The following is a 14082-nucleotide window of genomic DNA, read 5'->3' on the forward strand; positions in this document are numbered from 1 at the left end:
GACAGTGTTTGTTCCAAGTGAGCGTTTGTGCTCTCCTTTCCCACTTCACTTTGAGCGCTTTGTCCACCATTGGCGTAAACTGGATTTCAGCCATACAACCCTATAATCTTTTGACATGAAGTTTACGCTCTCCCATACAAATCAAGCGTGAACTTTTTGAGTGTACGCTTCCTGTGACTCTCCGTATTCTGTTGGTGACAATTTTCGCGCATAGTGGACTGTGATTCGAAGCAGGCGGCACATGATTCGTTGTAAACGGCATGAGATACGAACGTAGCGGGAAACGGGTGTAAAAAGCTGAATGTCTCAAGTTATTTAAGTAAGCGAATCATTATAGAGATGGTGCTAGTGTTTAATGTTTTTTCATTCAAAATAAGGGACAACTTTTGAAGCTCATTTTGTTCGAAGTGTCATGGTTCATCAAGTCAGAGAGCGACAACGTCGCGTGCGACGACGTCTCGCGCAACAAAAAGTAGCTCAATTTGGCAAACAGAGCTACTCGTCTCACGTGACATTTCTGCTTTATCAGGAACAATCGGCTTATCCAGTTTCTTTACGAGCCAAACCTAACCAATAGATTTGAACACTTTTGAACTTATTTTTTTGTGTTTTCAAACATTTCAAAACAAGTTGGTTGACTGGGTGAAATGAACTACATACTTTGAACTACGCGGAGTGCAATTTTAAGCTATTATTTTGTCGCGCGAAACGTCGGTTCGTTGGTGCTTAAACAACGTATGTGGCCCAACACACTAACAAACTGTAGCAACGGCTATCCGACCAACAATTCAATTTATTACCCATCGGGCAGCCGACCCGCTGATTGGCAGTCGACATACAGCGCCACGGCAGTCGACATTGCCGCAGGGGCCGCTGTCAAATCGGGGGAAGAAATTTTTGGTTGTGTCATTTGCTGCTTGCGAGCAGTGAGAAGTCAAGGAAGGGGGAAAGAAAAAGATCGGACAGAAATTTTTCTCCTTCGCGGTGATAATGTTTTTGCGATTAATTACGCCCAAGAAAATGGATTAATTTACGGGTGCGCAAGTGTGTTTGTGCGGTTGGTGCGCGGAAAAGTGTGTCTTCGGAGCCAAGGTAAGGGTTAACGTGGAGGGAGGAAGAAAAGTAAAGCTTTCCCGAAGCAGCGAAGCGCTTGGGCTGTGTGCAATGGTCGTACCCATCAATCCCGGCGGGTGGAGACGAGAACATCGTCGTGTTGGAAGACATTTTTGATATGGGGCCCTTCCTTGTTGGGCAAGCTGTAGTACGTGATTCACAATTAAAGCGGCAAGTGAAACGCGTGTTGTGGAAATGTGCATGAATTGTGCTTCAGTGAAATGAAGATAAACCAGGGAAAAAGTCTCCCTTTTGCAGTGTTACGAACCGCTCGCACGCCCCACTATTGATTGTTCCCCTCCTCCGCCGTCGAAAAATCAATTCTCCCTTATGGAGAACATTTAATAATAGAGGTTTTTGCTAGTGATTGCTCTCCCTTAATCGATTGTACCAGCACAAGTTCCAACGCCACACACTGATGACGGAAAGGGAAATGAAAAGAAGCAAAGAAAGTTCGGTTCCTCTGCTCCCCTCGCGCCTTCCCCGCCCTTTTTGGGATTCTCAAACCTACAAGGGGACACAGAGCCGCGTATGCAAAGTGGGCGTTAAAACATATCTCCTCTTATTTCTTTTCCAGCGTGTGTGTGTGTGCGCGGGTTGCCTTCTCATCCGGAGAGAGGTTTGATAAGCAGGCACACGGGCTGTGTGTGTGGGACAGGAAGGGGCGCAACCATCAGTACAATAAAATCAGCCACTTTATCCGGCGGTTTCTGTCTCGTACGACGGAAGCGCGTTGGTTGATTGCGTAAAGAAGTGAGAGAGAGCGAGCGAGAGAGCGAAAGAGAATTTAGGATAGATTCCATCGCCTGGCCGAGTGCATTGCATTTGGGACCAACAATATACTGATAGCGCGGCACCGACCGACGGCAGCAGGCACCCATCATGATCGGTGGATTGTTCGTGTACAACCATAAGGGAGAGGTACTGATCTCCCGCGTGTACCGCGATGACATTGGCCGGAATGCGGTGGACGCGTTCCGCGTGAATGTGATCCACGCCCGGCAGCAGGTCCGGTCGCCGGTAACGAACATCGCCCGTACGAGCTTTTTCCATATCAAGGTAGGCGGGACGGGGCGAGGCGGCTGGCAAACTGTCAGAAGGAGGGAGTGTCACGCATTAAGTAAATTAAATAATCGGTTTGTGCGTGTGCACGGGCGGTATTTTCTTCTTGTTCTTGCTCTTGTGCTTCACTTCCCTCTGCAGCGGGCAAATATCTGGCTGGCGGCCGTAACGAAGCAGAATGTGAACGCCGCCATGGTGTTTGAGTTTCTGCTGAAGATAATCGACGTGATGCAGTCGTACTTTGGCAAGATTTCGGAGGAAAACATCAAGAACAACTTCGTGCTGATCTACGAGCTGTTGGATGGTGAGCTGCTTGCACTTCCCTATTTCTGTTGTTGCTCAGTAGCCATTGGCCGCAGAGTGACAGATTGATTTGTATTTATTTACCATTACTATTCCTGTGCTCGTGCTTTGATTCCTTCCCGCGCAGAAATTCTGGACTTTGGCTATCCGCAAAACTCGGACACGGGCGTGCTGAAGACGTTCATCACGCAGCAGGGCATCAAGACGGCGACGAAGGAGGAGCAGGCCCAGATAACGTCCCAGGTGACGGGCCAGATCGGATGGCGCCGGGAAGGCATCAAGTACCGCCGGAACGAGCTGTTCCTGGACGTGCTCGAGTACGTGAATCTGCTGATGAGCCCGCAGGGCCAGGTGCTGTCCGCGCACGTCGCCGGCAAGGTCGTGATGAAGTCGTACCTGTCCGGCATGCCGGAGTGCAAGTTCGGCATCAACGATAAGATCGTGATGGAGGCGAAGGGCCGCAGCGGCATCTCGGGCAACGCGGACAACGAGGCGTCCCGGTCGGGCAAGCCGGTGGTCGTGATCGACGACTGCCAGTTCCACCAGTGCGTGAAGCTGAGCAAGTTCGAGACGGAGCACTCGATCAGCTTCATCCCGCCGGACGGCGAGTTCGAGCTGATGCGCTACCGCACCACCAAGGACATCTCGCTGCCATTCCGGGTGATCCCGCTGGTGCGGGAGGTCGGCCGGACCAAGATGGAGGTGAAGGTGGTGCTGAAGTCGAACTTTAAGCCGTCGCTGCTCGGTCAAAAGATTGAGGTGAAGATACCGACGCCGCTGAACACGTCCGGCGTGCAGCTGATCTGTCTGAAGGGCAAGGCGAAGTACAAGGCGTCCGAGAATGCGATCGTATGGAAGTGAGTAGCCTTTTTCTCTGTCTTGTTTTGCGATGGTTTTGTAACTCCAGTGCCTTTTTTCCACATTAAAACAAAACAGAATTAAACGTATGGCCGGTATGAAGGAAACGCAACTGTCGGCCGAAATTGAACTGCTCGAAACGGATACCAAAAAGAAATGGACCCGGCCACCGATTTCGATGAACTTTGAGGTTCCGTTCGCACCATCCGGTTTCAAGGTGAGTTGGCCGTTCTTTTGTCTAGTGCAAAGGATAATTGATTATGTGCATTTTTGTAATTCCTCGCCTTGTCTTTCCCTCACCAGGTTCGCTACTTAAAGGTATTTGAGCCGAAACTGAACTACTCCGATCATGATGTGATCAAATGGGTGCGCTACATCGGCCGCAGTGGACTGTACGAAACGCGATGCTAAGACACAAGCCCGCAAAGGAATGACTCCCAATACGCCTCAGAGATTGTGTTGCTCTTCTTATTATACAAATTTCAAGCTCACACACACATTCTATCCCTGTTGGATGTGTGTTTGAAACAGAAAGTAAGCAAAAAGGTTTATTGCGCTCTTACTTGTTTTGTTACGATACACACACTGCTCTTTACTGCTGCCGACAAAAGGCTCCATCTCTTTTTCCCGGTGCTTTTCCGTTTAGGCAATTAGTAGCAAAATGACAAAAAAGTGTGTGTTTTTTTTGTTTCGGTTATTGTAGAGAAATTCATTCGATTCGATTTCAAGTACGTGCAAATGTTGTGTTTATTTTTGGCGATACGCAAACCACGTAGAGAGCATTTAGCAGCGGGGCGTTATCAGTCGAATATACAAAACAATAATGCAATCAGCAAGTACGTTCGGTCGGCCGGCCTGCTGTTGCTGCTGCGGCTGCAGCCGAACGGAATAAAATTTAAAGTATGTTATTTCACTAAAGCCGAGAGCATAATTGACGAGCAACTAGTAGCAAGCTATCCGTGTTATAATCGAATCCATTGTGTATAAGCTGCACCATGATGCATGTGCGAGCCAGCGCGCGCCCGCTCGTCCATGTGTGTGTGTGTTTGTTAGGTTCCGTAGACGATCCTATCGTAAACAAAAGTATAATATTTAGTATAGAAAAAGCATACTAAAGGGCATACCCATTACGTTAATCCTGCTAGCGCTTTAAGGCGGCCGTGCTTGCATTCGGAAGCCGCGAAAGCGTGGCCATCCAACACGTACGGTCTCGGTCTTTTCGCCTGCGAGTGACGCTGAACAAAACGCTAACGCCAAACATTGCAACTGTTTGCCGGACGAATCTCTTTGACTGTTTTGTGCGCTCGGGAGTGTAGCGGAGAGCCCTCTAGTAGACGTAGTACGGATAAATTTCCGACTCCGGCGCTAAAAAGGATCTTTATTGCATAAATGCCATCAGTAATCGTTGAGTAAAAGAAGCGAACCTCCCGACCCTCCCGGCTAGAACGCGAACACTGCAAAGCTTGAGTTAGAGAAGAAGGGTGGAGATAAAGGATTAGTTAGAAGTGGCGTTGCGTGCTGTTGTGCATGTACAACTGATGGCAAAACTGTTCCATTCAGCAAGCGAACAACAAAAACGGCGGAGCACATCCACCAACTGGAGCTGTGCCGAATTTATTGCTTCTGTATATATGTATGTTCCCCTATTCCTTCCCTCCCTACCCCTCCGTCTCATACTAACTCGTATCGCCATCCATTCCAATGCTACTTAGAGGAGCGAGGTGTAGAGAACATACTCTCTGTTGTAGCTGGCGAAATTCCGAACATTTCACTACTGTATGCTGAATTGTATTGAGTGACTTTTTTTGTTCTTTTATTGTTGGCTGCATCTGGCTACTATTATTACACAGAGTATTAGAGGTACGGAAAATTTCAAAATGCAAATGCGAAGCAAAATTAACAAAAAGGGCCAGGCATTTCTGTTGAACGGAGTGTTATAAACGTATGGTTTAGGACGCGATAACTATAGGTTCTTTTTTGTGCGGTACAGAAACATGTAAACACGATTCAAAACTGTATGCGATAAATTATTGAAATCAAAGTGAAAATTAAAAAGTCCTAAAAATGATTACTTTTGTGTTTTGTTTGCAGCATTGCATATATAAACATTAAAATAAAAAAGCCTCCTCAAGAACAACTCATTTATTGTTTGGCAAACGATCTACTAGTATCATTTCGCCAATGTTTAAAAAACAATACTACAATCACCCCATTTGCAAACTTTACATAACTGCGTATGGAAAACAGAAAAGAAAACAAACAATACTGATATTCAACTATCAAAACTAATGGAGAAAATAAAAAAAGAAGAAGCGGCGAAGAAACAAGCGTGCAAACTTTAACGAAATGCAAAAGCACATACACCTACAAATCTACAGACAAACACAAGCATATGCTATAAATATATATAAATATAGTGGAAAGGTGAACACAACATCATGAAAAACACACAAAAGACACCGTTGATAAGAATATAATAATATGACATGAATAATAATATTATTATTGCGTAAACTATTAAGATGATAAACTTAGTTGTTGAAAACAAAAGAAAGTAAAAGTCGATGAAAGTGAAAACAAAAAAAAACGATGATGGTGGTGTGTAATTTCTTATTCAAAGGTCAAAGAAAATTGAAAGAAAGTTTTGAAAATGGAAGTGTTAAACATGAATTTTAAGTCTGTAGTGATGTGGTGTAGTCTGTAGTGTAGATTAGATTGTACGGTGTGTGTTTCCTGCGCGGTTGTATGGCGCCGTTGCACCTGGTAAAGGTTAATATCTAAACTACACGATCAGCTGGCCCGCGCGGGCACGTCACGAGATTTCCGTAGTTGATAATTCTATCTTTTTTGTTGTTGTTTTTGCTTGCCGTGGTTATCGCTATTCGCGCTCGCGAGTCACTATCAGGTGCGCTGCATGCTTCAGACCCTTATTGAAGATTACATTAGGCAGTCTCGAGGCTGATCGTAACCGTTTCGTATTGTATGGTGAAGTGCTGCAATAGGTTTTTTTTTTTAATTTTAGATTAAACTCTCGTTGCATGTCTCGTCTTGCGGAATAACATAAAAGTGTTTTTGATATTTGCATGTTCAAGGAATATATTTTAATGAACAAAGTTCTCTGAAAAAAACATATTTAAATCTCAAAACCTTTTGAATGCTCTGTTGCTGAGGATAACTTCACGTTCCTAGTGAGAAGTGAGCATTGTAAGTGTGAGTAGCGAGTGGAGCATTTTTCCCCCATTCTCACACATATCTTCATCACCAGCAACCCCGCAGCAACGCTCACAAACACACTCACGCAGCAAAGAGCAGCAACGTTCGCTCGCTTGACTCACCCCTTTACCACCCAGACTGGGGCAACGTGAAACGTGCTGCACCGGTATTGGTGGCACCAACCAGCAGCTGTCAGTTCGGGCCGAGTTAAGGGAAGCGACGACCGACGGACGACAAGCCGTATCGACCGTTGTTTGGGGTAGCTGCTGTTGGTTCTGTTGTTTGTGTTTTTTCTTCCTCTTCTCTTCTAATCGCAGTGTTTAGATTACGCACACGTTCGGAGGTAAGGCGTTTTTTTTTCTTCGACCTTTTCCCGAGGGTGGTTGCATCGAAGCGCGCTCTGTTTACAATCCGCTTCCGTGCCGTGAAACAATGCACGGGTGAGCAAGCAAGATTTGGACACGATTTCGGACGGTTCGGGCCGTCTCCCGTGATGCTGCCGTGAAGTGCAAATGGGTGTAAAGAATAGATTTGTTTACTGTGTGTTTCGGTGGTGCGGTGAATTTGCTTCAAAAAAACCCGGGCAGTGAGGAAAGAGCCGCAGCAGATATCTTCACAGTGGGAGAAAGAGAGATAAAGAGAGCGTCCGGCAAATATAATGCCACGTTCAAGAATGGCTTTGGCTTGGTGAGGCAATCGCTCTGTTGAGTTGTTCCGGCACTTGAAGTGTCCATCGAAGAAATGGTGTTAGTAGTAGTAGCGCCACCATTCGATCTCGAAACAAAAAAAAGTAAACGAGAGTAAAAATGTTACAATTCTGAAAGAGTGAAAATGAAAGAGAGCGCAAGAGCGAGAGAGAGACTCAAAATGGGTGAAAAAAGTGCTAAAAACTCGGTTAGTAGAGTGTGATCACGTACGTACCTTTCGCAGTCGCGAACACACGGAACCGGGCACAACTTTTGCCATCCATCCACGACCAGGCGCCTCCGTTGGTGTGCGTGTGAGAGGAACAGCAAAAAACAGAGCTCTCACGCTCATAAAGCGTGCGAGAGAGAGAGCCATAGAAAAACGAGAGTGTTCAACCGCCTTCTCCCTCTGCTCCCCACTAATATCCATTGCTCACTGCGTGAGTGGATACGTCTGGTGAGCTGTCACCGTATGGTGAGTGGTGAGTGACGCACAGTTTGGCGTCTCCATCGAGTGCGAGTGGAGGGTTCGCGTATTTTCTGTTTTCGCACCAGCCTCTCCCGGGATATCGACCAGAGGCGGTGTTGTGTGTAGTGCTGCCCTATTCCGGTAGCAGTTTAATGCAAAAAACAGCAAACCCCCAATTCGTTGTTTCCAAAAGTGTGTTACATGTATTCGTTTGTTGATTTAAGTGCAGTTTTCGCAACAACAACAGCAGCAACAGCAAAAAAGGTGCGATCGAAGCTGAACACTACCAGCTCTACGGAGCTCAGCCGAAAGAGAAAGGTAGTGGGTGCGTGTGTGATTGGGAAGTCATGGAGAGTGAATGAAAGAGCAAAAGAGAGAAGGAAATTGTGAGTGAGCACAAGCCTACCTACAAAGCGATATGGCTGCTTGGATGGAAGCCTAAGGCGTGAGAGGCTCCCCTGCTTCCTCTCGAGAGCAAACAGCTCAGCTGGAACTCCAATGTGTGTCTGTCTGTGTGTGTAAAGTCATCCGTGAGTGTAGCCATTCGCTGGAAGGGATTTCGACAAAACAACAAAATCCAATTCCATTGTGCCGTGTGCTTTGTTGTGACAGGTGTACGTTATTAGTAGCATTTGTTACCTTGCTTCCCATCACCGCACCACCGGCTCGCCGCCCACCAAACCAATCAACGCAAGGAACAGGGTGAACAACACATGAATAATACAGTAGGCGCGCGCGCGCGCGTTTGTGTGTGTACAGACCGTATATCCTTGCCCCTCCGGGGTAGTTTTCCTTGGGACCTATTTTTGGATGTTTGTTTTGTTTCTATTGATTGCATCTGGCCCAGCCCCCACTCCCCCGTTCAGTATAGGGAACATTTTGGAATTTCCTGTGTTGTGTCTTGTGGACGATGTGGTTGGTGTTGTACCAGGCCAACGTCTTGCGGGACAAATGTGCAAAAGCCAAACGCACATTGTTTACGGTACGAATCTTCGAATCACGATCCTTCAAGTTCGCTCTCCCCACAACGTTCTTTCTCTCACTTTCTCCCTCTCTATCTCTCTCATTCTTTTTGTCAACAATACAAAAAAAGGGAAGAAAAAGTGCGTGAGTGCGTGAACCTCTGGCAGCGTTGGCTGGCCCCGTGCTCGGTCGGAAAACGCAAGCCCCATTCATTCGGATTCGCTTCGGTTCGCCACACGCGCCACAGTCGTGTCAGCCGCGACCAGACCAGACGGTCGTACCCGTGTTCCCGATATGTGTGTTTGTATGTGTGTGTGTGTGTGTGTGTGTGGAGTTTTTTTTGTTACTCTTAGCTCTCTGAGCGCCCGCCCATTCCGGTGGGCTCGAAAAACGAAACCGTAATCCGCTTGCCGTAGTGTTTTGTAGCCCTTACGGAACCGTGCTAGCGTTGCCCGTGTTCCGTTGCTCTGTCTATGCGTCCGTGTGTGTGTGTGTTTGTGTATGTATCCAGTTGCTACTTCCGCCAGCTGAAAGTGTCCGCTGTGTTTGTTGGAACGGACGTTTTGGTGGAAAAGCTTCACATTACACATACGTCACAAAACTGTTGTAGTGCGCTGTGGCTTTGTAGGAAACCGCTTTTTTTCGTTGACGCTTTTTTTTCTATTTTTTGTTGTTGTTGTTGTGTTGCACTGAACGAGAACTAGGGCTCCCAACCTACAGCACAAATCCCAACTCGTTCCCGTACTCGATTTTATCGATCGTTCCCTTTCGCTCACACTCTCGCGCGTGTGTGTGTATGTTCTGGGGTTGCCTTTGCTGGGTAGAAAAACGTGGTTTTGTCCACTGCTCACTCTAACTCCCTCTGCTCCATTCTGATTCCCACCCTGCCTCCCCCTTTTTTGGAGAGCCTTCAGCATCCTTTGCACGCACACCGGCCGTCCACGGGGTGTCCTTTGTTTCGGGCTTCGGGGTTCCATCTCGCTCCCGCATCGGTCCATCAGGCTGTGTAGGCTTTCAGGCTAGGCCGTTTCGTGTTTCGTGCAGGTGCGAGCGAGAGGCACCACTGGTGGATAGTGAGAAAGAGAGATAGGGAGCGCGAAAGAGAGCAAGCCACGACTGTGTGTGGGCACTCATTTTCCGAACGGACATTCCGCTCCACGTGGGAGTGAGCGCCACTCTTAAAGCTCCGTCCCATCTCAAGTAGGGAGAATCAGATCGGCGCCACAATTTCCTGTTGCAGGAACGTTCCCGTGTGCGTGCATGTGTTTGTGAGTGTGTGTCGGTAGGTTCGTATTTAATTTCCCTTTCCCCCCGTGTTGCATTGTACCCTTAACCGGCGACCACATCGCTGGGTGGCTGAGAGTTCAGCCACTACGATGAGTTCCGCTGCTGTGAGTGGCCTTAGTGAGCTTAGTGAGGGGGTGTACACACACATACACACAAACACACACACACACAAACACACATACACACACATCGGGACTATCGGTGAAATCGTGGGGAAGGGAGGGAGGGGGGGGGATAAAACCGAGGAAAACAGCGGAGAGTGCGTGACCCGCTTGATAAAGCGCTTGCTGTGTGGCAAAGGAAGAATGAAAATTTATTATCCTTTAAATGAAAAAGAAAAAAAAGTAGAATGAGTGCTGGCCCGGGACCGACCGCCGGAGGGCAAACGGTTTTCGCCTGAATGAAAAGTTACAAATTAAGTTAAAATAAGCATTTTCTCAACCAAAGCTGATGATCCTTTGCTGTGCTGTGCGGCAGAGCGTGCACGTATTTTGTAGGTGAAGGAAAAGGAAGCCAAGATTAAACACACATACACGTGCCAGTACACCAGTCACTGAAGTGAACGAAAGAGAGGGTGAGAAAGAGAGAGCGTGTGCAGTGTAAGCGTGTTTGTGTGTGTGTGTGTGTGATTTTTTCTCTCTCATACGTGTGCGTGTGTGTGATACAAGTTGTGATGTGATTGTGTGGAAGTGTATCAAGTGAGCTAAAGAAAGCACATGTATCGTTGGGGCCGCCGTGTGTCTCGCTCTTTCGCCTGTCTGTGAATGCCTGGGGAAAAAACGTCAATACTATCCTTGGACTTGAAGATTAGCGGAAATCGGGCGAATCGAGCGAAATTAAAGCAACAACAATTCGTTGTACAACAACAACAACAACAACAACAACAACAACAACACTAGGCAGCATTTTTGGGGTTAGTCAATTTAATAGAGCATCCCACAACCAACACACACACATACTCGAATTACTACGACAAGTAACATCATATGCAAGCAGGTGAGTTTGACGGTTTAATTTTTTTGTTATTAATTCAAGATGCTATTAGTATATTATATGTTATAGTAAACAAGAGCTTACTAAAAGAAAAATAACTCTTAGACGACATACAAAGAGAAACAATACAAAACCAACAACAATACATCGATACAACAAAGGAACGGTTTAAACAAATTGATGAAAAACAGGGAGGAAAAAGAGTAGACAAAAGAGAAGAGAACACACATTTGAAAAAGAAAGCAAATTTTTGAATGGGACTTTTATCGTAAGGGGTTCGTTCTTTTTTTTTGAATTCCTATTAACTCCCACGAGACCCACACATACACTCTTCTCGATGCTGTTTTCTTTTCCCTCCTTGTTGCTTGTTGCTCGTTTTCCACGTGACTTTTGTGACAGTTACGCATACGCTCTGCCATAGAAAAGCTTCCCAGCCTTTTCATTTTGGGTTTTCTTTTTGTTTCTACACAAAAGCAACCCAAAAAGGGTTAGCTTAAAGTGGCAATTCGAGCGGCTGAATGGAACAAAGCGGTAGCGCCAAGGAAGGGAAAGCAAAGGAACGGTTGATTTTATGGGCTTCGGCCGAACGGGTGTGGGTCCAAAGGCTGATAGGTTCACGCGCGATAAGCCGTGTGGTTTTATTTTTATTTCCGCAAAACAGGCGATATAGGGATACTGGGAGAGGGGGGAGCGATAAAGGTTTGGAAAATGATTTGCCTGCGCACAGCGCAAAGCACTGGGAGGTATAAATTTTAAGGCACGATTTTTCCATTATAATTTACCGATTTTTCTTTTCTGTTTTCCCCGGATACTTTAAATGGTCTTGTCCGGTGCTTATCACAGCATCGCCTGACATTGAATAATGCTTTTTTATAATTGGGTTAAACATCATTAAGGGGAGATAGGATTGGGTATTTTTTGTAAATCAATGTCTGTCTATTTCTTCAAAAGACTTTTGGGCACGCAATCGCCGCGCCGACTCGACCGGCAGCGAACACCAGCAAACATGGGAAAGAAACGGCACCAGTGACCCTGAAACGTCGCTCCGCCCGAAACACATCAAATCAAATAATCGGCCCTTTCGCAAGATGGTTTCCACCGTTCGAACCATTCGAACTGGTGCGGCTTTTCGAACATAAACAAGCAATCGCACCAATCGCCCCAACCATAAACACAGACACACACAACCCAAAGGTCCTGCTTCCACCCGGTAATATGACCGTCTCCGGACATTAACGAGTGTGCTATTGTGGATTCCGCTCGTGTGTTTGTGTGTGTGTCGATTGTTTGTGTTGCATTAATACAGTCCCACCAGCGCGGTACAACTTCTCGCCAAAACACAAAAAAAACACCGGAGCCAACGATTATCTTGGGCTCATCTTTTCGCCGGCACTACCGTTTTTTTTCCCCACCGGTCGAGGGAGGAAATGAAAGTTTGGTCTGTGGTATCCCTCGGCGCCCGGACCAGCTGCAACACTTTGCTCGGAACAGAAAGCTCATTCCGGTTCACACGTTGCGTGCTTGGCAAGGTTATCTTCGTGGGGAGGGAGAACTTATCGCTATTGTTACGGTGGCCGTGAAAATTCTCATTTCTGTAGGTTTCGGCAGGACCTTGATCGTTTTTTGGAACTGTTACAGTGCTTCTGGAGGCATATTTAAGGGTCATTACAGGGTTTTCTAAGTCGCTTTCGAATATACACATCATTATTCACCACTTTCAATATGTTTTTCAACTGCCGTCATATGGTGTATTAGCATTATAATTATATTTCAATTGTCGCGCATGATTTTCAACACATCACAAAGAACTGTCAAACGCATTTCAGCCTGAGACGTGTTGAAAATCATGTGGAAGAACCGAACAATTATTGTGATGCAATTACAACCTTTACGTGCTGTTGAAAAACATCTTGCAAGCAATCAAAAATGATGTAAACGTTTGAAATTGACTCGGAAAACCTTACCTTAGTTTTTTGCGTAAAAAATATGCAATTCTTTTCTAAATCATTTTCGCCAAGAAGATTTTCAACATTAGTTTGTCTATATTTATCTTTTACACCATTTGTATAGAGTTTCTCACAGCTGGAATGCGTTTATACTACCTAGTTCAAAAAGTATTTGTTGAAAATCATCTGGACAACATCTAAAAACATGACGATGGAATAGAAGTAGGCGGCAAACGTTCAAAATAATCGTTGGAGCAAAATGGGAAACAATGTTTGCGGTAGAAGTAGCTCGTAAAACCCCCTGTATTAGCATTTCTCTACGACTACCAGACACACACACACACACTCGTACCACCAGTCCATTCCGGTTTGGTCGTTCTGGTGATTGTTGTTTAGTATCCGGTAGTAACAGCGACCAGCTGGGTGTTGCCCCGAAAAATTGGCACACAAAGAGGTCAACGCGTGTATGTAGTAGGTAGGTGTTTGTTTTGTTACGAAAACTTGACCATACTTCTCTCTCTCTTTTTCTCTCTCTCGCTCTCTCTTTCTCACTCTCTCTATTTCACAAATATTGGCACAGAGTATGTGTGCGAATGTTCGGAACCAGGATGCGGATTAAGTCACAATTAATAAAAGATTATGTCCTTCTCGTTTTCACTCCAACGTTCGAGCGTTGCACACACACATACGCACACAAACATATACACACAGGGGGAGGGATATTCTTTCCCTTTCGTGCCCTTTTCTACCACCATTCACTTACTCACGTATTTGCGGACTGCGATACGCCGCATTCCTTACGCCGCCGTATCAAACCCTTGCATTCCCTCCCCTTGCAGCTCGAGCTCGAGAAACACACTGCCAGCTGCCCCATGCCGATGTTGGGGCCCGATGTGGGCGGCTGTTTGTTATGATCTCGGTGTTTGCTGCCGCTGCTGCTGCTGCTAATGCTTCTCTGCCGGTGTCGTCGTTTGTCGTCGTAAATTTAGCCACGCGTTGTTTCATTTCGTTGCGATTCCATGCCAAAAATGCGCTACAATTTCATCGCGTATTTTCCCTTTGTCTAACCCTTGGAGAGGAAGGGAGGTAGTTCGTTTTATACATACATAAAATGTGTATTAGAAAATACTTTAATGTATCACGATCACTAAGAATGGTGTTTTACTATTTAGAAATATATTTTTTAAAA

The 14082-nt window shown here is 46.1% G+C and overlaps 2 protein-coding genes across 16 annotated transcripts in view; both read left to right on the top strand.

The window, feature by feature from the left end:
• The first annotated feature begins 893 nt into the window (after positions 1 to 893).
• Positions 894 to 5404, top strand: LOC121593847 (AP-2 complex subunit mu). The gene is made up of 6 exons (XM_041916583.1): positions 894 to 1092; positions 1691 to 2172; positions 2317 to 2479; positions 2606 to 3335; positions 3415 to 3553; positions 3640 to 5404. The coding sequence occupies exons 2-6, from the start codon at positions 1996 to 1998 to the stop codon at positions 3745 to 3747; spliced, it is 1317 nt and encodes a 438-aa protein (XP_041772517.1). The 5' UTR covers positions 894 to 1092; positions 1691 to 1995; the 3' UTR covers positions 3748 to 5404.
• Positions 5405 to 6805: 1401 nt separating this feature from the next.
• LOC121593846 overlaps positions 6806 to 14082 on the top strand; it is a 169069-nt gene continuing 161792 nt past the window's right edge. For 4 of the 15 annotated variants that reach the window (XM_041916561.1, XM_041916574.1, XM_041916575.1 and 1 more), the window contains exons 1-2: positions 7744 to 7968; positions 10432 to 10950. The gene's annotated coding sequence lies outside the window, so the exon portion shown is untranslated. Of the gene's footprint in view, positions 6893 to 7743; positions 8023 to 8851; positions 8972 to 9045; positions 9167 to 10401; positions 10951 to 14082 lie in introns of those variants that run through there. The other 11 variants (XM_041916568.1, XM_041916571.1, XM_041916564.1 and 8 more) reach the window with 11 other exon arrangements.

Source organism: Anopheles merus, chromosome 2L, assembly GCF_017562075.2.
Source record: "Anopheles merus strain MAF chromosome 2L, AmerM5.1, whole genome shotgun sequence".
NCBI lineage: Eukaryota > Metazoa > Arthropoda > Insecta > Diptera > Culicidae > Anopheles > Anopheles merus.

What these genes read in the sequence shown, in the direction of transcription:
- LOC121593847 (XM_041916583.1), top strand. Translation starts at nt 1,996, where the DNA reads ATGATCGGTGGATTGTTCGTGTACAACCATAAGGGAGAGGTACTGATC. An exon ending in CGAGCTTTTTCCATATCAAG is followed by an intron (nt 2,173 to 2,316) that starts GTAGGCGGGACG and finishes TTCCCTCTGCAG; the next exon opens with CGGGCAAATATCTGGCTGGC. An exon ending in GATCTACGAGCTGTTGGATG is followed by an intron (nt 2,480 to 2,605) that starts GTGAGCTGCTTG and finishes CTTCCCGCGCAG; the next exon opens with AAATTCTGGACTTTGGCTAT.